The 27,140-nt window shown below is 45.9% G+C and overlaps 1 protein-coding gene across 1 annotated transcript in view; it reads right to left on the bottom strand.

The window, feature by feature from the left end:
- Positions 1-26,358, bottom strand: part of Il1r2 (interleukin 1 receptor type 2) — a 37,284-nt gene extending 10,926 nt beyond the window's left edge. Inside the window, 3 exon segments of the mRNA XM_004844462.3 lie at positions 2,200-2,461; positions 3,112-3,239; positions 26,203-26,358. Coding sequence (XP_004844519.2) covers positions 2,200-2,461; positions 3,112-3,239; positions 26,203-26,216 — 404 coding nt within the window. The 5' untranslated portion in view covers positions 26,217-26,358.
- Between the last annotated feature and the right edge of the window lie 782 nt (positions 26,359-27,140).

The following is a 27,140-nucleotide window of genomic DNA, read 5'->3' as shown; positions in this document are numbered from 1 at the left end:
CAGAAGCAAAACTAAATAAAGTTAAGAATAATTTTCCTACTCCCTTATAAGTACAGTGTCTGTGTTTCTTTGGTTAGTATTGTGTTCCTTTCCCTCTTAAACCCTTGGGATACTAGACCATCACATCATAAGTGTTATTTAGAAGCAAGGATGTGTCCTAAGCTTTTCACTAAAGCCCCTTCATGGGCCCACACCCAGGGTAGCAAGGGTCACAAAGAAACCCCTGCATCCTCTTCCAAAGGACTTAAACCTTCCAGAGTCTTCCCTCCTCGATCCCAGCCCCAACACACTCCCACTTCATGGTCCCAGGAGCCGCATCCAAATGGAGAGATTGCTTCCATAAAAGGAAAATTCCCTTTGCTTCCCTTGGGAATCATTTAGCATCCAGAACTGCCAGGAACTGAGCAAATGGCATCGAAAAGGTTTCTGCAAGACTGTGTGGGGAAAGTAACTTGATAAGTTTGTTTGGTTTTCAATTTTCGTTGTTGGCCTGCTCCTCATCTTGGTACCACAATTCTCTAAAGACCCCAGAGATGGACCAGGAATTTAGCTCAGTGGTTCCACCACCTGCCTTGCAAGCACGGGCTTCTGAGTTCAATCCCTAGTACCAAAAATAAGACTCCAGAGATGGGGGAACTTCAGAGGCATGACCTTGCTGAAAACATGACAGAAATGGGCAGAAGGATGGAAGGCAGACTTAAAACTAATTTTTAAAGTAGAGGAACAAGGGGCTGGGATATAGCTCAGTGACAGAGTGCACACTTAGCATGCACAAAGCCCTAGGTTCAATGGCCCCCACCCAAAAGCTAAAGCAAAATAATGTAGAAAAATATAACAATATAACTATCTTGGCTGTGGCCAAAACACAGGAAGAAATACAGAGGATGAGTTTTTTCATGGGATAACAATTACTTGCACAGCAAAATATATAACAATATGCATCCAAAGAAGTGACCAAATGTGAAAAATATATGTGAAAGAGATGTGATCAAAGGTTACTACCTGAAAGAAAAAAGAATTAATTCAAATATGGAAGGCCAATATCTGTATTATATTTCATACCTAATCTCAAAAAAAGAAAAATTGATGAGCAAATATTTTATGTACAAAGAAATGCAGAAAGTTAACTCTCACCTAAAAAGTGCATAATCTCACCATAAGCTGAAGAAATGAAAGTAGGACACATTTTATTAAAGACAGGGCAAACTTAAAAGACAGTCCTTGAGGCGGAAATGTACGGTATGTTTGGGCCCTGCCAGAGACTGGTCTGGGGGCTTCACATACATTATTTCATTCACTCTTCAGCCCTATGTGGTAGGAATTATTTTTGTATCATTTTCAGGTGAAGAAACTCAGATGCAAATTTAAATAATTTCCCAAATCTGTGTGGCCACTAAGAGGTCAACTTGAGGTTGGAAACCCAAGTGGAATTCATGGAGACGGGAAGCAGAGTGGTGTCTTCCAGGGCTGGGGATGGGCAGGCGACAGGGCTGTGGTTTGATAGGGACAGAGTCTCAGGCTGGGAAGATGGAAAAGCTCTGGAGAGGTGCAGGGTGGGATGGCCATGCAGCAGTGTGAACGAACTCAGTGTCCCTGAACTTGGAAATGGTTAAATTGATGAATTTTATGATGTGTGTGAGTTTTACTACAATCTTTTTTAAAGCCACAGAACAAAAGGAAGGAATTCAGTGTCAGCCCCTCCACCCACCCCCAGGGGACTTTCTAAGCAAGTCTGGTTCCCTAGCTTGTACAATGAGCAGCTGGCTTAATTTATTCCTAAGATCCCACCCAGCTCTAAAATTCTGCTCGGGATTCTACATCTATTTTTTGTGTCCTTATTATGCGCGTTCATCAGTGAAGAAAGGAGACTAGAACCCTGTCCTGAGTGTAGACAGAATTTGGACACAAGAATACACACAGACATGTCCCTCGGGGAAAACACTATTAGAAAGTAACAGCTGGGGAAGGAGAGGACAGTGGGGACCTGCTTGCCACAAAGGTGACACTGAGCAAGGACTAAACAAAGGGAAGGAGGAAAGAGTTAAGAGACCCTCTGGGCAAGAGGTGTTCCAGGGAAGCCAGGGCCCTCATGGGGATTCACACCTGCTCAGTGGATTCTGAAATCCTAACTACTGCCGAAAAGCATCACAAGCGTCCATTCTGCCAGAGCCCCGGTGCCCCCCATCCCGAGGGACCCACCTGACAGTGCAGACGTAGGTGCCTGCGTCCCCCTGCACAGCTGGTAGGATCCAGAGGGCACTCTCTTTGGCCTGCATCCTCAGCTCTGCCCCTGGGAGCCTCTGAGCAGAGCCGTTTCTTCGCCAGGTCACAAGGTCCTGGGGACTGGCAGCGGCCCCCAACTGAGGCCACACCAGGGGGCACCTCAGAACCACAGGCTCACTGGCCACCCTGAGCTCCACTTTGTAATGCTTACCACGAAACGAGCAGTTGCCTGCGGTCACTGCAAGACAGAGAGAGGACAGTCAGGCTTTAGGTCCCCAACCTACCCAGATCCCCAAGACCTCCCTGGACCTCAGCCAGTGCCTGGTTCTGGAAGAGAGATGTGGAGCAATGGAGGAAGATGCCAGTGTCCCATACTGTGACCTACACCTGGAAGACCTGAGTCCCTCCCGCTGGACCCTTGCTGTCCTGTTATTATCATGAGTTCTGCTATCAGCAGTTCAAGTACCCGCTGTTACTATGAGTGCAAAATTCCCAAATGACAAATTCAGGGTGACAGTCAATTCCAATTTACACTCTGTCCAAAGGGTTCATGTAGCTTCATAGGTAACCAAAAAGAAGTGATTTAAAAGTTAGGCCATTTTTTTTAACTTATTGACCTTAAAAGTAGATCCCTGCTGAATTTGGACAGAAAAACTTAGTTCTGACAGATTGTGTGTTTAAGCTCCAAGGTTCCCTTTGTGAAGGGCAAATTCACCATGTGTTTGGTTTGCTCCTTGCATCCCACACCCAGAATACAGCAAAGGTGGGTGAGGACCAGCATCTGCCACTGTCAAAGGCATGAGTATCTGTGCCTCGTTCTTGATAAGGAAGCCTCCCTAGGTAAGTGTTTTCCCCAAAGAAGCTGCAGGCCCATCCTTTGTTTCTTACCTGTGTGCTCCTTGGACGGAGTGGTGAAGGCAGAAACACCCATTATCAGCGTGTACAGGATGAATATTGCTCCAAGCAGCTTCCGGGGGAAATAAGAAGTCGAGATCCAATGTCCAGCAGGCTGCATCCTGGAGGAGGGGACAGAGCTCATCAGGAGCTGTGAAGCCCCACAGGAAGAAACCCTTGACGCCAGTGCCAATGTCAGGCACGTGAAGCTTCACCTGATAATGGGAGCACTTTTTCCTTGTACTTTTTTAAATAAAAAAATAAAACTAGAAATTCCACTTGACCCAGCTATTCTCCTTCTAAATTCTTCCTGACAGAGTTAAAGACATCATATTACAGCGATCCATGCACACTCATATTTATAGCAGCATAACTCACAATAGCTAAATCTTGGAAGGAGCCTATATATCCATCAACAGATGACTGGATAAAGAAGATGTGGTATTTACACTGCATGGAGTACTACTATGCCATAAAGAAGGATAGAGTTGAGTCATTTGTAAGAAAACAGATGCACCTTGAGATCATAATGCTGAGTGAAATAAATCAGGCACACAGCTTAAATATCACATGGTTTCTCTTATGTGAGACACCCAAAGCATAAATAGAGAGCAAAATAAAAGATAGATGATAGGAAGTAGGGAGATGGATCTTTCTCAAATAGGAAGGGGATCAAGAGGTGAGGGGAAGAGAGATGAAAGGAATTAAGATGCGTCCTGTACATGCACCAACTCCACACAGGAAGTGTACTGCAAACACGTACTAATAAAAATATTTTTTAAATAAATAAGAAAACTCAAGAAGGACTTAACAAAGCAAGCAGCAGGTCACAGTTTCTCTGGAACCTGGCATCAAGACACCTGGGATTGTGGGGGACTGACCACTGATTATGCCCAAAGCAGGCTGTAAGCAGTGCAGGCTGTAAAGAGTTAACCCAGCAATTGGTTGTTCATAGAAATGAGTCTAGTCAAAGCCTACGGGCCAAGGTCAGAGTGACTCACACCCAAATTCCATTCCCAGAGTTGAAACCTTCTATACACAAAAAGACAAGATTAATTATTAACCACAACCTATATTTTCTCTGTTCTGTTCATAATTCAAGAATGCTTTGTCTCTTCCTTTATAAGCCTTGTCTACATCAGCAGCTATCCATAGCAACTCCACTAGCCCCTCCATATAGCCTCTTTACCTCAATCTAACTATGATGTCACCAATGAATATCAACAGCTCTGGGTGTTCAGACCTTTGCTTGTTCAGCCTTGTTTGCACAAGCACTGGTCATTCTGGCTCCCCACTTCTCTAATTCTGTCTTTGAGTTTTTCTTTTAACCTCGTGTCACAGCACTGAGCAGGAGATTTGAACCCACCACAGGGGCCTCTGATAAGGGATAAATAGCTACTCCACAAGGAGAAAGAGAAGAGCCCCAGGGATAGAGATAAAGCTGACAGGAAACCTAAAACTCATGGAGAAACAGAAGACAACTTAGAGCAAAGAAGGAAGTAGTCAAGAATGGCAGCCCTGGGTCTGCCGGGGAGGGGACCCCTCCTCCAAGCTGGGGATAAACAACAGGAGCAAATCCAGTGTGGGCTTTGACTCTGAAAGTGACTGCTCCTGCACAGCAGCCTTGCTTTGGAGGAGAAATCCACTAAGGTGCCCACCATATATCAGAGAGGTGAACCAGGTGTCCCTCTGAGAAAGGGCTTCTTGTTTGAGACTGAGCCACTCTGGGAATCAGAAGTCACAGACCAAGCACACTTCCGTCATACACTGCTCCCGACAACTTCCAAGGCACACAGGCAGTAGAAATCTAATGTCCTGCTGGCCACATCCTGGAGGAGGAGACAGAGCTCAGCAGCTCAGGGCCTCTGGGCCCCTCTGCCACAGTGACTGCATGTGGGAGACAGCCACACACAAACATCACAGGAGGTGGATGCTGGTCACAGACCCAAGAAGGTTAAGCAGCAGGGAGCTCGGGCTGGGAAGGGCACAGCAGTGGGCAGGACACCCCTGTGGTGAGAAGCCAGGCCCTCTCTGTGTGGTCTTCTGAAGATGCTAGTTCTAAAAGTGCTGGGGCAGATTGTGAGGTTTCCCTCACTGTATCCTTCCAGCACAGGACTCAGTGGGCCTTGGCTTTCCCTGCCTGCCAACATGCTGGAACATTCGCCACCTGCCTGGGGTACAGACATAGAGGATCTGGAGCAAGCGGGGCACCACAAGAACCCCAGGCCACAGCACTATTGAGGACGGGAGTGCTCACAGAAGGACATGAACACCAGAAGTCTCTGAAGCAACCCCAGGCAGAAAGCACCCTCAGCTGACCCTGCCCAGTGGGAAAGCTGGGCCAGGACTCAACGTACACACAGCAGCCACCATGTGGGTGTGGGAGCAAACAGGCTCAGTGGTGACTCACTGCGCCCCCCCATACCTACGACCCCAACATTGCAGGTGCTGGTGGATCCCAACACTAGGCTTCCTTTACCCCCCACCCCTCTCCCTCTGTGTGGGGGAAATTGGAGGGCTTGTTTTGCTTTCTGTTTGTTTGATGGGGGGGGGGGTTCTTTTTCTCATGTTTGTTTTCTCCTTTTTTCTTCTCTTTCTTTTCCTTTTCTTTGCCATTGTTTTCCTGTTAGTTTAATCTAACTTTACCTATATTTTTATTCTTTAATTGCATTTTTATCTCACTTTTCTCTCCTCCATCTTGTTTTCTTTCTTCGAATTTTACTACTTTTTGTATTTTTCCATTCTCCATCCCCTTTCATTATTACCTTTAAACTTTACTATTTTTTTAAATTGTGAGACAGGGTGCTGGGATTACAGAGATGTGCCACCTCGCCCACAAAATTTACTACTTTTTAGCCTTCTAATTTACTCTGTATTAGTAATGATGATTTCTTTTCTATTGTTAATAGTGGTGTAGTTATACCTTTTCATTGGCTTTTACTGTATGTCAGTGCCTGTTTTCGTATTATCACTGTTCTTGTGGTTTGTTTTCTCTTCTCTGAGCAGTGTTGGGGACCCAGTCCTCAAAGAATGCTTGTGTCTAAGAAGACTTTCACATAAAAGTGGAAGAGATATATCTCAACACATACACAAATCTCAATACAAAAAACACAAGAATTATAGAAAAATAAGGCAACATGACTCTTCCAAAGGTCCTCAGCTCATGAGTAACTGAAGGCAAAATTATTGAAGTGGATAAAATGCCAAAGAATTCAAGACTGATTTTTTAAATGATTAATGACTTCAAAGAAGATCCAAATAGACACCTGAAAGAATTAAGGAAGATAATTAAGGATATAAAGAAGCAAGTCAACAAAGAGAATCAAAGAAAACTCTTGGAAATGCAAAGCACATTTTTCCAAGATGACCATAAACTACACAAATCCATGACCAAGAGGCTAGCATTGCAACCAATACAGAAAGGAATCCAAAAAATTTAAGAGAAAGCATAGATAAGCTATTGAGAATTTGGAAAGAATAATATATTAGAAAAACAACAAAAGGGTAGGAATTAGCACAAAACATTCTATAACTTTGATTATAAATGGTTTTAATTCTCCAGTTAAAAGACAAACTGAGTCAGGCATGGTGGCACATAATTCCAGCACTCAAGAGGCTGATGCAGGAGAATCACCATAAGTTCAAGGCCAGCCTGAACTATATAACAAGACCCTGTCTCAATACATACATATATACATACATACATACACACATACATACATACATGCATAGTGAAAGATTGGATTAAAATTAAGACCCAACTATTTGATGCTTGCCAAAAAATATACCTCAGGAGCAAAGACACACAGAGACTGAAAGTGAAAAGAGGGAAAACAATATGCCACACAAATGGAGCCCAAAAGCAAGCAGAAGTAGCTACACTCATATCCAACAGAGCAGACTTCAAGACAAAATTAGTCAGAAGAGACAGTTCCACTGAATATTGATAAAGGGAACAATACACCAAGTAAATGTAACTGTTGTAAATGTATACACACTAAGCATCACTGTATCCAGTTTCATAAAACAAGCATTATTGGAAATAAAGGGACACATAAGTGCTCTCACCAGTAGATAGGTCATCCAAAAAACAAATCAATAAAGAAACAACATAGTTAAATCACATCATAGATCAAATGGAATTAACAGATTTCTCCAGAATACTGCATTCAACTAAAGGGTATAGATCACATTTAGGTCATAGAGCAAGTCTTAACAAATACAAGAAATTGAAATAATTTTTTGTATCTTATTAGATCATAATGTTATGACACTAGAAGTCAACAAGGAAACTACAGAATCTATACAAACACATAGAGATAAAACAACTCAATTTTTTTTTTTTGGTACCAGGGATCGAACTTGCACTTGTGAGGCAGGCAGCAGAACCACTGAGCTAAATCCCTGGCAAAACAACTCAATTTTGAAAGATCAGTGGGTCACTGAATAAATCAGGAAGAAATTTTAAAGTTTGTAGAATCAGATGAAATTGGAAACCCAACATACCAGAATCTCTGGGACAAAGCAATGGCAGTTCTAAGAGAGAAGTGTATAGCTTTTAGTTTCTACACCCAAAACTTGGAGAGATCCCAAATAAATAACCTAATGATGCATTTCTAGGCCTTAGAAAAATAGAATAAACCAAAACCAAGCCTAATAACAGGAAAGATATAATAAAGATCACTGAACTTAATGAAATAGAGACTAGAAGAACAATACACAAGATCAATGAAATAGATGGTTCTTTGAAAGGATAAACAAGATTGATAAACCTTTAGCCAAATTAATCGAAAGAAAGAGATGATCCCAAACCACTATGGTTAGGGATGAAAGGGGGGTTGTTACAACAGATACTACTGAAATCCAGAGATTCATTAGGTACTATTTTAAAAACCTATATTTTGATAAATTGGAGAATCTAAAAGAAACATAAATTTCTGGATATGTATGACTTACCAAAATTGAACCAAGTGGACATTAAAAACAAAACTTAACAGAATAATAACAAGCAATAGGATTGAAGCAGTAATAAAAAGTCTCATAACAAAGAAAATCCCAGGACTAAACAGGTTCATTGCCAAATTTTACCAGACCTTTAAAGAAAACTAATGCTGGTGTTCTTCAAACTATTCCATGAAATAGAAAGGTAAGGAATACTTCTAAAATCATTCTATGAGACCAACATCACCCTAACCAGACAAGGGCACAACATAAAAAGAAAACTATACACCAATATCCTTGGTGAACACTGATACAAAAAATCCTTAATAAAATGCTCACAGACCGAATCAACAACATATTAAAAAGATCATTCACAATGATCAAGTTGATTTCCTTGTAGGGATACAAGGATAGTTTAATATACACTGATCAATAAATATAATTCACCACATGAACAGAAACAAGGATAAAAATCACAGAAGCATCTCAAATGATGCAGAAAAAGTCTTCAACAAAATTCAACATCCTTTCATAATCAAAGTCCTGAAAAAACTGGGTACTGAAGGATCACACCTCAATAGAGTAAAAGCCATAAACAAAAAACCCACAGCCAAAATCCTTCTCAGTGGGGAAAAACTGAAAGCATTTCCTCTATTCGGTAAGGCACCTGGAATTTTAACTAGAAAATTAAGCAAGAGAAAGAAATAAAAGGGATAGCCAGGCATGGTGGTGCATGCCTGTAGTACCAGCACTTGGGAGGCTGAGGCAGGAGGATCACTGAGAGTTCAAAACTAGCCTAGACTACATAGTCAGTTCAAGGCCAGTCTGAACTACATAGTGAGATGCTAAAAGAAGGAAGGAAGGAAGGATGGAAGGAAGGAAGGAAGGAAGGAGAGAGAGAGAGAGAAAGGAAGAAGTCAAATTATCCTCATTTGCAGATGGAATGATCCATATTAGAAGACCCTAAAGGCTGCACCAAGAGACTTGTAGAGCAAACAAATTCAGCAAAGTAGCACGATATTAAATCAGCATCATAAAATCAATATCTTTTCTATACACCAATAATGAACTAGCTGAGAAAGAAAGCAGGAAAACAGTTCTATTCACAATAGCTGTAGAACCAAAAATAAAATACTTAGGAATCAACCTAACCAAAGTGAAAGTCCTCTACAATGAAAATTACAAAACATTGAAAAAAGTAAAGAAGACAATGAAAGATAAAAAGACCTCCTATGCTCATGGACTGGCAGAATTAATATTGTTAAAATGATCATATTACCAAAGTGACCTACAGATTCAATGGAATCCTCATCGTTCCAATGACATTCTTCACAAAACTAGAAAAAACAATCCTAGAATTCATATGGACACAAAAAAGACCCAGGCTAGCCAAAGAAACCCTATGCCAAAAGAGTAAGGCTGGAGGCATCACAATACCTGGTTTTAAATTATCCTACAAAGTCATACTGATAAAAATAGCATGTACAGAGGGCCAGAGATTTAGCTTAGTGGCACCGCACCTGCCTCACAAGTGCAAGGTCCTGAGTTCAATCCCTGGTACCAATTGCATCTACTGCACAAAAATAGACACATGGACCAGTGGAACAGAATAGAAGACACAGAAACAAACCCATTCAACTACAGGCATCTGGTTCTGGACAGAGAAGCCAAAAATATATGCCAGAGAAAAGAGACCCCCTTTAACAAGTGGTGCTGGAAAAACCAGATATCCATATGGAGAAGACTGGAACTAGATCCCTATCGCTCACCCTGTACAAAAAAAAAATTTTTTAAAGGTTCAAAATGGATCAAAGACCTAGGAATAAGACTTAAAACTCCAATGCTGCCAGCAGAAAACACAGGGGAAATCACAGTCCTGAATAGGATTCCAGTAGCACAAGAAATAATAGCAAGAATCCACAAACACAACTACATTGGGTTAAAAAGTTTCTGCATAACAACAGAAACAACTAACAGAGTGAAGAGGCACCCTACAGAATAGGAGAAAATCCTTGCCAGTGGCCCTTCTAATAGAGGACTAATATCTAGAGTGTATGAAGGACTCAAAAAACTGAACACCAAAAAATCAAGTAGCCCAATCAACAATGGGCCAATGAATTGAACAGACACTTCAAAGAGAAGTATTACAAGCAGCCAATAAGGATATGAAAAACTTTTCAACATCTTTAGCCAACAGGGAAAGGCAAATTCAAACTACACTGAGATTCCATCTCACCCCAGTCAGAAAAGCTATGATAAGAATGCACAGAACAGTAAATGTTGCCCAGGATGTGGGGAACCCTGCTGTGCTGCTGGAGGGATGTGAGTTAGTACAGCTCTGTGGCAATCATATGGAGAGTCCTGAAGAAAGCTAAGAATGGAGCCACCCTTTGGTGCAGCTGCCCTACTCCTTGGCACATCTGCTAAGGACTTGGTCAGCATCTGAATAGGGACACCTGCATGCCAATGTTTACTGCAGCACGGCTCACCTAGGAACCAGCCTCCGTGCTCATCGACACATGAGTAGGCAAAGAAAATGTGGTGCATAAATACACAAGGCAGTGTTATTCAGCTGTAAAATAGAATGAAATTTTGTCATTTGCAGGAAAATGGACGGAACTGGAGATCACCATGTTGAGCAAAATAAGCCAGACTCAGAAAGACAAGCATTGCATATTCTCCCTGATAGGCAGAATCTTAAAACAATGCTACAAAAGCAGAAGGGAGACTATTACTAGACAAGAGGAATGGAAGAAAAGGATGGGAAGAGGTAGGAGAGACGGTAGCAGGTAATCAAAATACATTTTCACACACTGAAACCCAATATTTTGTAAATTAATAGGCACTAACAAGAAAAGAAAACTCAAAACTTTTGTAGCTGCTCCTCTCTATCTCTGTTTGCTGAGAATGCCTAATGTCAAAGCCCTGGACACACACAGGCCACTGGGAATGGAGGCTTCATATCCTAAGTCCCTGTCTCTCCAGCACTGTGCCTCAATATCCCCAGTCCTCTGGCTGAGGACACAGCTCACAGCCTCTCCTGCTCTGGGTCTGGGCTCCACACAGCTTTCTTCCTTGCCTCTCCAGGGAGAACTGCACCTTTCCATCCCAATACTCCACAGCTCCCCTCTGGCTCTGTTATCTCCACAGTTTTCATGATCATTAAACACACACGAAGAGCCTGCTTCACTGTATTCAGTTTTACCCCCAACTCTTGTTCGATGAATAAACAGACAAGAGAGTACATCACTAGCAGGCACTGGTCAGAGAGCTTTTCTGAGAGCTGTTGGCCTTCTACAGGTGATGGTTCCACATCTGCAGATTCAACCAACCATGGACGGAAAACACTCAGAAGACTAAATCGCATTCTTCCCCATCAGCCAAGGTCATGATATTACCTGTTTGCCCTGAATGGGGGGTCCGGACTCATAGTAAGCTCCTGTGCCTGCTCTGCCTTGAGTTCCTCCTCTCAATTGGAGACAGAAGTCACAGAGAGGCAAGCACTTCCTTCTGGATAAGGAAGTCTGTGTGTGGAATGGAATTCCTGGTCTGGCACTCCAGGAATGCAGGGGAAAAGGTTTTCTCACCTAAGGTGCTCACTGTCTCCACCACAAAAGCAGAGGCTACAGGAAAGTCTTTTTGCCTGCTTTCAAAAGACCCACCTACTGAGGTACGAAAAAGAAAAAAAAACAAAAAAAAAAAACCCCACCTACTTCTTGTAATAGATGAAAAACACAGTTGGGAAATGGGGCCTTTCTTATTTTTGTCTCACTGAGCCCTTTAGAGATGTTTATTCTCCTTAATCATAGCCAGGGAAAGGCAAAGTCTGTAGCTGCTTCCTGCTGACAAAGGCGCAGAAATCTCACCAGCTGTCACACTCCTGACAGGAGAACCTGGACAGGCTGCATACCAGTTGTTAGTATGGCAGGGCCACACAGGGTCATCCTCCAAATCTTGATAAGCAGTCCTGACAATCAGTGAGTCCGTAACAGATTGTAACAGAGTCCTATTTCTTAGCATCATGGACATCTTTGGGTTCCTTAGCCAAGATATTGCCAAAAAGCTGGAAGCTGTCACCAAATCCCTATGACAGGAGCTTCCTGGAGCCAGGATCACAGCCCTGAAAGAATACAAGCTATGCAGGGGAAGGCATCTCTTAGGTGACTACTGGGCTCCCCGGACCTGGTCATGCATCCCATTAGGTTTCTCTTCTGGACAGGAGACCCAGCAGATCTAATGAGTCCATGCCCAAGAAATCTTTAGAAATCAATGCCAGGCTTGAGCCATGTTTTAGTGGACATCAAGAATATGTTGGAGTTTAAAATCAGGACAGTCATGGCAAGGTGAATCCCTTGCTCTGGCTCCATGGAAACCTGTACCTGTTCTCTCTTTAGAGAAACAGAGGCACCCACTGGATGTATAAGAAGCCTCACAGCCGAGAAGAAAAGTTAACACTTCTCATCTTAGCCCGCCTATCTCTACCCTCAAGTCTCCGCGCAGTTGACATGGCAAGAGGCCAAGAGAACTGAACTCAAGACAGAGTAGGTAACTCTGATGTCCAATTCTGTTTTCCTGCCTGCTGTGTCAAGGGTCCCCCGAGGCCCCAGGTAGAACAATGATGTTTCCTTGGCAGGGTGGAGCCTGAAGGAGCCAAGATCCTCTTCAGTCCAGGAGCCGATTTCCCCTTTGGAGAACCAAACTCAGACCTGGGCTTGAAGTGGGTGCTCCCCACTCAACTCTCTTCAGAAGGTTGGGGCAGTCCCTGCACACTGGCTTCCACCCAGCCTCACAGCTCCCATTGGAAGCTGGCAGCAGATCTACAGGGCCTGTGGGTTACCCTGAGGTGAAGCAGAATTGGGGCAGCAAGACCTGCATCTTTTCCTCCAATCTCCAGTCCTTCTTGGCCTCCTCTTCTGATCTGTGTTGTTGAAGACCCTGAAGGCCTCCTCCACAAAGGTGGACAGCAGGAACTGGGGTTCTTCCTGCCTCAGCTTTTGTGACTTGGTTTGTCCATCTAGGACAGACTGTGGCATAAAACCTACTGCCATTAAGAGCCTTCCTTCCAGATTCTAGGCCAGCATTGGTATATTTTCTGAAGGCCTTGGAAAAGCAGTTTAAGAACACTGCGCACAAGCTTAAATATCACATGGTTTCTATTCTATAAGAAATCCAAAGTGTAAAGAAAGAGCAAAATAAAAGATAGATAGGAAACAGGAAGATAGATCTTTCTCAAAGGGAAAGGGACCAAGCTATGGAAGGAGGGGTGAGGGAAGAAAAGGGAAGGAAAAAAGGATATAAAGTGTGTTATGTAGGGTGCGGACACCACACAAGGAATGTACACATCATGTACCACAAACAGGCATCCAAAAAGAGAAGAGGAGAAAGAGATGGGCTGAGGGAGGGGAGGGAAAGAGGATGAAAAAGGAATGGAGATGTCTACATTCATGTACCAACTCCCCACAAGGGAGGTAAACATTATTACTACACACATATACTAATAAAAAAGTAAAAAATAAATAAAATTAATAATTATTTTTTTAAAGAACACTGAAGGATTTCATTTTCTTTAGGATTTCATTTTTTTAGTTTACCTCCTTAACATTATCATAATTAACAGGTTTGACTAAGTATCTCTTCATTGCTTCAGAAGTACAGGTTATAAGATCTCCTCCCATTCGTGTCCTGTAGGTGGAGTTCTCGGGGTCCCACATCCTCACCGAATGTCATGTCCCAGGGTGTTGGCTGCTAATCCATCAGCTACCTCAGCTGCCTTCCCAAGAATGTGTGTCTTTCCAGCAGGAGTGCTACAATAACATCTCTCCAGGTCAAGATGAAAATCACACTGAGAGCCGTGCATGGTAGTGTACGCCTGTGATCCCAGTGCTTGGGAGGCTGAGGCAGGAGGATCTCCACCTGGGCTACATAGTGAGTTGAGGGCCAGCCTGAACTACAAAGCAAGATCTTGTCTCAAAAACCAAAACCAAACAAACAAACAAAAAATTCAAGCTGAGAGAACTCATCCCTGAATCTGCACTCTGAGAAGCTACCCACCTTTCACTACTTTGGACTATGTCTATAACTGAAAGGAGGACATGTTTCCTGATGATTCCTCCATCTCTCTTTGGCATTTCCTGTGATGGGAGCAGATCCCCTTGAGCAGGGTGGGGTGTTGGCTTTTTTCCCAACCTTAAACTCACTGAAGATGGGATTGGTGAGGTACATGGTCTGAGGGACAGAGAGGAAGAAATGTCTCAGAAAGCAAAACCCAGGATGGAAAAACTCCAAGCAAATACAGCCCATTCATCAAATCTTACTTTGGCTAATTATCACAGTACTTCATGTGATATGTTTTTGCTTTTAGAAGCCCAGCCCACCCTGCTGCCCTAAGATGGCACTAAGGACGCCCGTGAAAACAGTTTGCAGTGGTGATTGCCACTTTGGCCTTGTGCGATTTCAAAGACTAATCGGAATTTGACATTCAGAAATGTACCTGCACACCCCAAGCTGAGTTGGGAACAACTGAACACCAGGTTCTCCTTCACTTAGGGTGGTCTTAGGAAGCTCCCATTTGGGCCCCGGGGGTTCTCAGCCCTGTCATACATCAGAATCCCCTGGAAGCTCTCAAAAGCCACCAATGCACAGGCCAATAAAGCATAGAGGGAGAGTCTCAAATTAGGATGCTTTATGTTCCCCAAGGTGACTGTGATGTGCAGCCAGAATACAGGCCACTGACACGGCCCTTTGGAAATCTGTTGCTTGAAAGCTGTGTGAATGGAATCTCTGTCCAGATAGCTTTGCTTTTTCTAAATTCCATCCAAAAAAAGGCTTTCTCTGAAGACACAGCCTGCTGCTGAGGAGGTACAGGACCCCGGGGAAGGGGACAGGACTGTCAGCAAGACACTGGTTGGAGTCAGGGGCCACTCGGGAAGTCTGGGTCCAGACCTACACATCCACATGCAGGGGCTACCAGAGTCACTTTTTCAGTTTTGGAGGAAGCAGATGGAATCAAAGGGGTTTCTCATTATACATGGAAAACATGGTTGAGAGATCAGGCCTCTGTGGTGATTCTGTCTCAGCATCCCTGCAGAAAATGTACAGACCTCTTTCCATATCATGATTCCCTAAACCAGACAGTCTCAGAACCATTAACCTAGCATTACCATTACAGCAGGTATGAGGAGTGAACCAGAGATGACTTAAAGTACACAGGAGAATGAGCGCAGGTTAGAAATGAAGACCCCACTATGATACATGAGGCACTGGAGCACCTTCAGACTTCGGTGCCCTAGAGATCCTTGAGCCAATCCCCCACAGTTCAGAGAGACCACTGGATTAACTCTTATTTTACTTACAGTCCTGTGGAGATTCTGCAATCTAACTGTCTGGTCTAAACCATTCCAGGGGAAAAAGCAACAAGATGTCCAAAGGAGTCATTGTCATCCCCAGGTTCCCAAAGCTTCCATCCCCCAAGAGTGGCTCCTCAGATGCCCTCTGTGTGTCCCTGTGGCCCACATCACACTGTGTTACAGCTGTGGGTCACATCAGCTGCCAACGGTCACAATAACACAGCCTCCCAAATCATCCCTGGACGGACGGCATAAAGCAGTGAGCATGCACTCTCACTCAGGAGTTCATGGTGAGATGGAGGTTGGTGAACCCAGACCAGGCCAGGCTGGACTTGGATCCAAGTCACTGTGGGAAACCAAGTCTGCACCACCACAAGTCTCCCACGCTCCCTGGACTATCAGCATCCCAGAAGAGGATCTTCTCATGGAATGGCAAAAACACAGATCCTGTGGGCAAAGTTCTAAAAGGCCTGGCTCGGGGCCAGCTCTCTTGCTTGTCGGCCCACAGTCCATGGGCCTCAGCAAGTCCCAGGGTCAACCCTGCCATTGGTGGGGTGGGGAAGATGGTTATGCCAGGAAGGGGGAAGAAGTAGGCACCCTGGTGCCAGCTCCCACACCTGCCCTTGTCACAGCCCTCACAGCCTACACAGTACTCAGTCCAGAAAGCACCAGGGAACATTGTGACTGAAAGTTCACTGGAGATGTAGGAAGAGTATGTGAATCTGGAAAAAAAGCAAAACCGGAAGCACCACCCTTCCCCCAATTACCTATGAATGACTTGAAGTAAACCCAGAGGGCTCATCATGGTCCAGGGCATACCTGTCACTGAAGTCACTGTAGAAACCCTCATTCATCAGGAGTGACCCATCAGTGTCTGCAGACTCAGAATTGCAACCTCACCTCCCTCTAGCAACAAGGAGCCGGGAACTAAGGTTTTCCCCATAGCTCTGTGTTTTACCTGGAGCTATCTCCTGGAGCATTTTCTGCTTGTACTTGTCTCTCACCTTCTCATGCTTCTGAAGAACAAATACTTCCCACAACTTCACCCCAGCACCGCCTTGAAAGTCACATCAACATCAGCTGAAATGGCTTTGCCCACTTTGGACACCCATTCCTGTCCATGTCCCCACCTGAAGCAGCCCTAGACAAATCCACTAATCTTCTAGTGAGGATATAAAAGAAGTGGGCAGTAAATGCAGCATGTCTAACCAAGACTACATATTTGAATAAGAAAATGAAGTTAAAGATGCCAGAGAAGAAACTGCTGTGATAGTAAGAACTACTGTGGCAGATATAAACATTTATTTCTTCATTTTATATCCACGAGGCAATGTCATGCCAGTTTTACAGATGATCCATAGAAGAGATGGATGAGGTTCATGGGGTGGCCTTATGTCCACTTAGAGAATCTATATATGCCAACTCTCTGGTCTACAGCAATCCAGGGGAATGCAGTAGCACAGGCTACAAAGCGAGATTGACATTTAAACCCAGAACTTCTAATTCAAAGTCCTTGCTCTTCAAAAATACAGTATCCATGGAAGAGGCTACTGATTTCCTTTCCCAACATCTATATTTCCAGTTTCCTCAGTAATAGAACTTCTGGGACATGGCCAACCCACACAAAGACCAGTTCCTATCCTCCCTTGCAACATGGAGTGGTCATGTGACACAATTTTGGCCAATGAAATGTAATGGAACTAAAGAATGTTCCTGGAATGTATCCATAAAAAGAGACTTAAAAATCCCACTTTTGGCTGGGTGTAGTGATGAGTAATCCTAGCACTTGGGAGGCTGAGGCAAGAGGATTGCTGTGAGTTCAAGGCCAGCCTGGCCTCTATAGAGAGTTCAAGGCCAGCCTGAATCAATAGTGAGACCCTATCTCAAAAAATAAATCAATAAATAAAAAGAAAAAACCCCACTTCTGAATGAATAACCAAAGGAAATGAAATCAGTACACTAGAGATATATGCACACTCATGTTTATTACACCATTATTCACATTAGCCAAGATTTGGAATCAACCAAAATATCTAATTATAGATGAATAAAGAATATGCAAGATATATATACACAATGGAATACTGTTCAGCCAATTAAAAAAAGGATGAAACCCTATCATTTCCAACAAGATGGATGGAACCAGAAGACATTATGATAAGCAAAATAAGCCAGACTCAGAAAGACAAATACCACATGACCTCACTTATACATGGGTTCTAAAATGTGCTGACCACCTAGAATGATAGAATGGGACAGTGGCCACCAGAGACTGAGAAGGAAAGGGACAGAAAAGATAGGAAAAGGTCAATCAGCAGGAACAAAGTTACAAGTGGAAAAGAGAAATAGGCATGAATGTTTGAATTGCACAATAGGATGACTATAATTAGCAATAATGTACTGTATATTCCAAAATAACTAGGAGAGAGGTTCTTGAATGCTTCACTTCAAATAAGTAATAAATATACCAAGTGATTAATGTGCTAGGTACCCTGATTTGTTCGTTATGCCCCCACCACCTCCAGGTAACCATCTGTCGCCTACACACCTGAAAATTGTAGAAATCATCAAATTTCACACCTAGATATTTCATCTAGGAAAATTTTTAACAGACATTAAGACCAAGTCATTAAATGATAGCTCCAGAACTGAAATTTCAACCAATTTAAAGAATTAAAAATTTTGTTCTCTAGTATGTTTGAATATATCAGAATTGAATTCACCCAAGAAATAAGCTCCTCTTTATGACTAGCCTCACCTGTCCCCAGAAGCTTTGACCTTCTGTACCAGCTTTGACCCAGGCAGGACAGTCATTTGGGGAACAAAACAGAAGCAGGTGTTGGATATGAATGTGGCTCATCAGTGATCAGGCCTTCTACCCATCACTTAGTCACTTCCAGCATAGACAGCAGATTCCTGAAAACCCACACACGGTTCCCGCACATCATATAAAGCCATCAGAAACCCATGGGAAAATACATATTTACATCAAAATTAATCTTGGGACTTTTCTAGCAAACATCAAAACAATGTTAAAAGCACTTTTCAAGCTAAGTATGAGAAATCACAGAATTATAAAATCACAAGGGAGAGAAAGATTTCCCAGGTTTAGATACAGAAAAATATCTGGCCAGGTGTGTGACTGCTTTTATTGGAAAATGCAGATGCTCAAAGCAGAACCACTGATGACTTGTCCGCAGATGATTCTTGTTCTGTACCAAGGACATGGCTGGCTTTTGTCCCCAGAATTCAGGGGACTTGGTGGGGCTGATTCTGGGCTGTGTGGCCGAGTAAGAATGACAGTGGACAGGGGACACAGGATGGCACACGGAAGTTCGTGGCCTGGAAGATCCCTCCTAGCTGGAATCTGTGAGTCACACTGGGCCACCTCCCAGAAAGGCAGAGGCTGAGATGTGACACCAGCTGAGGGCTTCAAAATGTTTTCCTTTCTGCCAACAAACATCTCTTCTCACCAAAAGTGCCCTCTCGCTGTCATACCCTCTGAACTGCACCAACTTCAGTCCCAAGAGCCGCAGAGGAAGAGCCACCCCAGTGAGCCAACCTGGCTCCTGCATCCCCACCCAAGTCCTCTGTTCATACTTCCCACCCTCAGGAAGCCTGGGTCACTCTGCAGCCCAGGCAGGTCCACCAACCAAAGCTCCCATCCCTTTCCTCCTGCCTCTGGCTGGCCCTGGGCTGACACCCACAAGATCACACCTAGCACAGAAGAGTGGCCACCAACCACCAGAGTGATGGATGGGGAACACTGCCCATGAGGCCCTGGACAATGCCACAGCTCAACTTCTCCCAGCCAGATGGTACAGAAGATGGGTTTATTCCTGTGGATAAAACATATGCATCTGCTAGAGCAACTCATCCCCATTAAAAACATGGGGTGTAGGAATAGACTCAGAGACATCGAGTAACTTGCCTAAGGCCACAGAGCTTATGAGAGGATAAAGTGGAGCATGAATAGGAGTCTTGTAGAAGCATCAAAGCCTACAGGGGTGTGGAAGCCTCCAGAGACATTCAGTTCAGTGGCCCAGTACCCAGTCTGCCCAGCATACCCTGGAGATGGCTATGCCTGTCCCTTACAGAGGGGCACTTTCATCTTGGGGAGTTCCCACGACCTGAAACTTCTGCATCAATTTGGAGCCCAAATTTGCCTCCTCTTAAACTTTCTCCCATGGTCCGATTGCACCACTAGGAGCAGGTTGTCTGCACCTTCCTGAGCATCTAGAGCCTATGCAGAAGGGCACAGTCGGAACCTGGTTTCCCTCCAGTGAGGTGGCCATGCCAAGTGGCATTGCCTGTGTGAGGCTCAGTGCCCTCAAGGAGAAATGGACAGGATACGGTGGGCATTGCAGGATGGGATGGCATGGTGTGCAAAGAGCTCAGCTCAGTGCTAGCAGAGGAGACGCAAGTGACAACTCCTAGCTTATGGCAGCATTTGATGGAAGCAGAACTGGGTAATCAGTGCATAAAGGACTTGGACAGGGACACACAGCAGGCAGACCTAACTGAAAAGTTAGGCTCCGCTGTCTGTATTCTCCTGTTCAGAGTCCACTCCATAAAATAATGGGATCCACTTTGGCAGATGCATCATACATGCATTTAACACATTCTGATCATTTCCACAGCCTGGGAACATACTGATACCTCAGTCAGTAATGGAGCGGAGTCACAATACTAGAAATGTGTGCAACAATGCCTAATCCAGTCACTAAGTTCAAATGCAGAAGTCCAAATGATAGAAGCATGTTGAGCATGGAACCCACAGTCATGAGAACACAGAGATGCATGCACACATATGCAAGCCCTTCAAGCAGACTGGGATCTCTGGGGACTGGAGACTGGAACCCAACTCCTGTCTTTACTCTGTCATTTACAGCTATGCGATCTTGGGGAACCAGTCACTTGCACAATCTGGGCCATACCTTCCTCATCTCTGAAATGCATAGGTTAGGCTGGAGGGAGCTCTTTCCTAGGTGTAAAACCCAGGGTGCAAAACCAGGCTGAACTGCAACTCAGGCCTGGGTCCTGGGTGCAGCTTCAATTCCTAAAGCATCAAGTCAGGGGCTTAATCAGACAAATGCTGAACAAGTCCACTTGCCTGCTGACAGTCTCATCCCCAGCACAGAGCAGCACATGTTCAGCCTCTGGAGATCCCCTGGGCTCTGAAAGGTGCCACTGGGTGACCTGGATTAAGGATAGGACACTTGTAGGTGCTGGGGCTGGGGACACACTGCTAGCAGGTGCACACTCTAAACCAAATGTTGCTTTCAGTCTCTTAGGACCTGAGTGTAGGAAACAACTCAAATATTCAAATAATTAGTCCTTGGGAAAACTTGCCCATCTGAAAATATAACAGGGACAGTAGCAGCAAGAACAGAAAGATTGGAATAGCAGAGAGAGAGCCCTCAGTGTCCCACTCCCAGTGCACATGTGACACTCACGTCTAGGCTGTCCTCTCCGCAGGTCTGAGCAGGGCTAGGTTTCCAGAGCAGGAGACTGTGGTTCCCACAGATGTCCACAACCACATCTCCTGCCCCACACAGCCCTCAGTGATGTCTTAGGCTGCCACCAGGACCTGGACTCCAGCTCACCTCCCGGGAATGTGGGCTGGCACTGCATGTCACCCATGGAACATGGCCAGACCCTGAAACTGTGTCAGAAAAATGGGGCTACCACCCAGCTTCCCAGGGACCTCACTCTGTGGAAAACCCGCCTCTGTGGAAACAGTTGGGCTATGCTGAGACCCCCAGGCCAGGGAGCCAGGGGCTGGGCTACGGCTGCCTTCCTGGAGCTCCGGAAGGCAGAGCGGCATGACTGAAGCCGTCTTAGCCTCCGAGAGGGATCTGCTCCCTGGTGAGAGCCACTGCTGGAACTTAGGCAAAGAATCACCCCTCTCTCTTCGGATCCATGGTCTACAGCATACATGGATTATAATAAAATGGTTATAATAAATGGTAGCCACTAATTTAGCATAATTTTTCATGTAGCAATAGGTGTAGAGGATGCTCAATCCAAAACAGATTAAAGGCAGCAAATTAGACAGAGAGAGGGGCAGTGGGGAGGAAGCTCACACTGCAAAGGGCAGCAGCCGATTGCCCAGTCATAGTTGAGCCAGGAAGACCCTGGAGACAGATGAAAAGACAAAGAGCTCAGCCACATGGGGCACAGGGGAGCTGACCCAGTGTTTCCTTCATGTCACAGTGCCCACGAGAGCATCAGGATATCACAGCAAAGGGCAGTGAGGCCCCTGATGCTTGCCCTGATCACAAAGAATGGTTCACATTTGTTCGAAATCCTTTGCCTGTCAGACAGGGCAATGAATAATACGAAGTGTGATCAAAAACTATAGTGAATGTTTAAATTAAAAAGTTTAAAATTTTACATCAGTAAAAGACATATGGGCATTAGATCCTCTCAAAATCCTCCCCCTTGCTTCAAACACATCCCATGGTTCTTGTCATTTTCAGAAGCAGTTCTAGAGTCCTCTTTCATGAGTGTCTTCAGTTGTGATAATGTGGCTGCCTTCATATCCTAAATTGACTTAAAATGTTTATGGCAATTTCTGTCAAATTAAAAGATGACACTGTGTCCTCATCCACTTTATCCACTGGATCTGGCATTGTGTGACTTCTGGCTCTTCTCCAAAGTCAAAGTGACCATGAAAGGTAAATGTTTTGAATTGATTCAGGACACTGAGGCAGCCACAACTATGCAACTAAAGACACTCACAAAAGAGGACTCCAGAACTGCTACAGAAAGTGGCAAGAAAGATGGAATGGGTATGTTGGAAGCAAGGCGAAGTATTCTGAGAGGAGTTCATGGTAATGTATCTTTTATTGTGATAAAACTTTTTTTAATTTTAAGTCATATTTTTATCAAACCTCACATTTTTTCTGAAGACACTATTTTCACTACCTTCCAGCATTTTTCCCTTTTTGCTATTCTGCATTATTCTGCCACAATGGCCCCAGGAAAGAGCAAAGCTTTTTTCACAAAGAGGGGAAGGAAGTGGGTAAGTTGTGGCAGAAATCCTTTGTTGGTAGGAAGGAGAAGTAGAAGCAAAAACCCTCTGGGGCCTGGGGTGAAGAGCAGGCGGCTGCGAGAGCAAGCAGCAGACAGTTCTGATGCCTACTCTGGGCTTGACACCTGAGCGCAGAGACAGAGGTAAAGGCCGGGAAAGCTGGCAGCAGAGAGACCTGCACCCCATCCACTCTGGGGCTCTTGGGAAGGCTGGGTGCCCTCACCACGATGGAGCACTGGGGAGAATGGAGATAATGAGGTGCGTGTTGGTTCAGGGCTGCTCAGGGTCCCTTTCTACCACTCTCAGTTCTGCTTCAATGAGAAGAGGTCCACACCTTCCCCTGTGCATCCAGTGACCAGCAAGAGGTAAACTAAGGCCTGGGCAGAGGTGAGGCTGCCAGGATGAAGGCCTTGTTGACACCCACAAGATTGGCCAGTCCCCCGGATCCCTGAGAGCAGCAGCAGCAACAGCTGCCAAAGTCCTGCATCTGGAGTAGCCATGAGGAAAGACAGAAGTCAACCAAAGGGAAAAAAAGTACTAAGAAGATGAAGAATGCTTATCTACCCCGTGTGGGAAAACTTTTGCCACTAGAAAGCCCCACCTGTGGCCTGGAGACATCCACATTTGCCGGGGTTCCCAAAGACCCAGGAAGCCCCCCCAGGAAACCCTGGGCTCTGCACCAGCATGTGGAGAAGTCACTTCCCACACTGGCACTGGAGCCCTCGGTCTCCTCTTGGCTCCCAGCTGCCCACAGCTGACTCCTGCGGAGAACACCTGGAGGGGCATCCATATGTCCATCCTTCCTGCGAGGATGCTCACATCCACCACCCACTGGTCCTTTTCGCCTTTGGGGCCCACAGTTTCACTTCCCTGCACTCTGGAAGCCAGGCCTGGCACAAGACAGGAAGTGCCAGACCCAGCTGCCCACTACCCCCTGCCTGCTACCCCCTCTCCCACCCGTGCCCTGCCGGGCCATGGCCATGGAAAATGCTGTGTATCGATGACCCGGTTCAGCTGGGCCCTGTGTCCTGACCCACTGGGGACTGACACTGCTCCCTTCCTGCTGCTGCTTCTCCTCCAGAGAACAATCTGCACCCATGTCCACACCATGTGACCCTGCAGACTGCCTCTGAGGTACTGTTTTGAGAGCGGCCTGAGTCCTGGAGTGGCTGTGGGGGGCCATCACAGTCTGACACAGGTGATGCATGACAATACAGAGTGACCAAGGAAAGCATGGGGACTAGCCAGGAGTGGCACACCTGTAATACCAGCACTCAGGAGGCTGAGGCAGAACAGTTGCTGTGAGTTCAATGCTGACTTGGGTGACATAGCAAGACCCCATCCCAAAAACACCAAAAAGAGAAGCAAAGAAAAAGCAAAGCCCTGAGACTGTGGTAAGTGCTGAAGCTGCTCCAGGTCAGCCCCACGGTGTGACGTGGATGGGTATCCACGGTGATCCAGAAGAAAAATTAGGACAAGAGTGCATTCTCCATGGCTGAAACTGAGGACCACACGCTCAGCACCTTGGCCCGCTGGCTGTGGCCATACGTCTGGGCTGGGCCTTGACGGTGTCTCTGTGAAGAGTCCCTGGGATGGAAATCGGGGTGGCAGGTGCACTAGGCTCCTTCTGGTGCCCAGGGTCCTGGTCCAAGCTCTCGTGGATGAAGTGTTTGGGGGTCCGAGGTGCCCACGTTCTTGCTGGCTGTCCACAGGTGCCACTCATGGGCCTAGAGACCACCTGGCTTCCGTGACTCTCCCCACAACAGGGAAGTTTGTGCCTTTGAGACCAAGAGCAGTCGTGCTGTGCGCCCTTGGCAATGACCTCTGGATGCTGTGTGAGGAGCCCTGCTCAGGCGATCACCCGGCACTCTTCCTCTCTGTCAGCATCAAGGCCACTGGCTGGGGTCCTGTGCCGTATCTACCCACTTCTCCACCCTGTCTGCAGAAGGCGGTGTAGACCACAGCCGTGCAATCCCTGCTGCCAGAAGGGCTAGGACTTTACAACCTGTGAGTCAGCAGGAGTCATGCTGGAATTCTGCCTACTGCACACACTAAACACAACATGAGGGACACCAGCTCCAGAAAACATGAGAGCCACCCAAAGCTTTGCATTAACCTTTCTTTTGTTTTGTTTGGTTTTTAAGACTCACTGTGTAGTTCAGGCTGGCCTTGAACTCATGGCAATCTTTCTGCCTCAGCCTCCTTAGTGCTGAGATTGCAGGCCTATTAACTTCTTTCTTGTTCCCAAGTGAGAGGACTCTTCCTGGGTCAAAAGCCTTCTTGCTCTGAAGGTTGTCCCTGGCCCCATGCCATGAACCACACTAGCAAGAGATGCAGATTCTCAGGCCCACCTCAGCCAAGGGAGTAAGAATCAACTTCATGTTGATGAGTCCCACGGAGGTCCCAAAATAACCCCTGCAAGCTTGTGGCTACACCAGGACAGTCTGCTAAGGAAGCGGTTCTCAAAGTGAGGCCCAGGCATATTAGAAATGCAGATAGGTCAGCTGCCCACCCACAGCTGCCACCCAGAAACCATGTGGGTGCAGGCTGGGTTCTGATGGACTCGGGCTGGTTCTGGACAGGCTGAGGTCACAAATCACTGGCAAAGGCACCTTTGCGATGTCCCCACCGAGTGCAGGGGACAGCACTGTCAGGGGCACCTTCGTCTCCCTCCATCTCATGGTCTCTCCAGGCCAGCTGTGACCCTGAGGCTCCGAGTATCCAGGTTCCTGCTTGGGGTCCACAGTTGGGCTTTAGAACTGGCTGCACATGGGGTTGTGGGAGGCTGGTGCAGAGCTGGAAGGGACCTTGGGCCAAATGACAGCACGTGCAGGGCCCCTCCTTACAATTCCTGCACGCTTCCCAGGTGCCCTTCCGTCTCCCAGAACCAAGGGAGTTGAGGGATGAGGCCCCCCTGGAGGAGCAGAGACAGGGCTGAGGGAGGGATGGGCACAGCTATTCCAGGCAATCAGAGCACTGAGGGTCCAGGAGGGTGGGCATACCACTGCCTCAGTTTACCCAAGAGGAAACAGAGATGAAGTGTTTGACCAAGATCTCAGCAAGTTAGGAGACAGAGTGGGGGCAGGGCAGAGAGATCCCAGGGAGCTGCAGCTGGAAGAACAGGCTGCGCCCCCAAAAGGGAATGTGATTCAGGAGTGAGGCCCCAAACAGGAAGAGCACAGAGGTCTGTAGCACCAAGGGGGGAATTGCACAACCCAGCCAAGAGGAGGCCCAGCTGGACTTTGAAACCAGGCCGCTTGGCCTGCAGGCCACATGTATGACCTGATCCATCCACTCGGACCTCCCACACAAGACGAATGCCACGGGACTGTCCACACCAGAAAGACCCTCCTGGGACAGGGGAGGCATCACGTGCAAGGCCCCCTGTACCTTCCCTGGGCCGGGTCCCTGTAGAAGGCTCTTGGGACCCCTCTGACCCAGGCCCTCTTCGACAGAGAAACTGAGAAACTGAGGCCCAGAGAGGTCAAGCAGAGCTTAAGGTCACCTTGACACAGATAATGGTCATGAATGAAAAGGTCGTCCAGAGAAGCAGCTGGGGTCAGGGGAAATCGAGGTGTTGGGCAAATCTCTCCCAAGTCTCTCACTGCCTCTATTCCTCTTCCTCCCCCCTCCCTTTTTCCATCTCTTTCCTTCTTTCTCTCTTCTCTTCTCTCTCTCTCTTTCTCCTGCTGTTTCTCTCTCTCCCTTTCTCTCTCCCTCTCTTCCTCCCTCTCCCTCTCTCCCTCTGTCCTAACCTCTTACCTGGAGCTCAGCATTCTTGTACTTTATCCCTTCTTGCTGGGACAGCTGCCAGGCCAGACTTTCGCCTGCGGTGGAGCAGGGATTTATACCCTCCTTCAGGCTGGGATTTCCACACCAGGTTGCCACCCGCTGTGCCTGTGGGCTGGCGAGGACACACCTTTTCCCCCTTGAGGGGGAGCACCCAAGCACCAATAGGGAAGTGGCCAGGGAAACTGCGTAAGTTTCCCTATTTTTTGTGACTCGCTGAAACTCATTAAAACTTGCGTACTTCCAGCCAGAGGAGGGTCCAAAGCAAATTGGATTTACAACCCAGCCTCGGCCCTGCTGAAGAGAGAAAGAGGGTTTCTGCCAGAGGGACACCTGCTCCCCACTGTACTCCCATGGAGCCAGCCGTCTGGGATGGGAGAAAGTTAAGAAAGTGCTGTTGTCTCTTCAGTCTATATGATTTTTTATTGTTAGGTGATGGGAGGGATTGATTTTTCTAATTCTTTCTTCCACTTTGTGGAGTCTGAGTAGTTTTGATTCTGACAGTAGAAGTTTGGCATAAGTCATGTGTGTATGAGGATAAAAAATATAGTGGGTGTCTAACTTTTTAAAATTATTACAGTGAAAGATACACCACCTGTTGTGGGCAGGGTTTTGGCAAGGGAATACATTTAATACAGCACACGTAATTTGTAGGATTATTTTACGATATTTACCCAAAAAGTCAAATGCAGAGGAATTCAAGAGATTAACCACTAAAATGAGGTGCATTCTTCAGATGTGAAGTTTTTGTTGTGATGGAGACTGATTAAGAAATACATCTTTTTCCTAATGAGTGGCCTTGAAATAGTTCTTGTATAGGTCATAGCACTAGAGATCTGAAGAATTCAGCATAGGGCCTGGATCCCAGCAGTGTCTCACACAAGTCCAGCTAAAGGCCTAGAGCCCAAGGC

The sequence above is a fragment of the Heterocephalus glaber genome, unplaced genomic scaffold (assembly GCF_053883595.1).
Source record: "Heterocephalus glaber isolate CG9 unplaced genomic scaffold, H.glaber_assembly_v1.0 deba00000470, whole genome shotgun sequence".
Classification (NCBI taxonomy): Eukaryota; Metazoa; Chordata; class Mammalia; order Rodentia; family Bathyergidae; genus Heterocephalus; species Heterocephalus glaber.
Note: the sequence above shows the minus strand (reverse complement) of the source record. Positions and strands in the feature narration are given on the sequence as shown.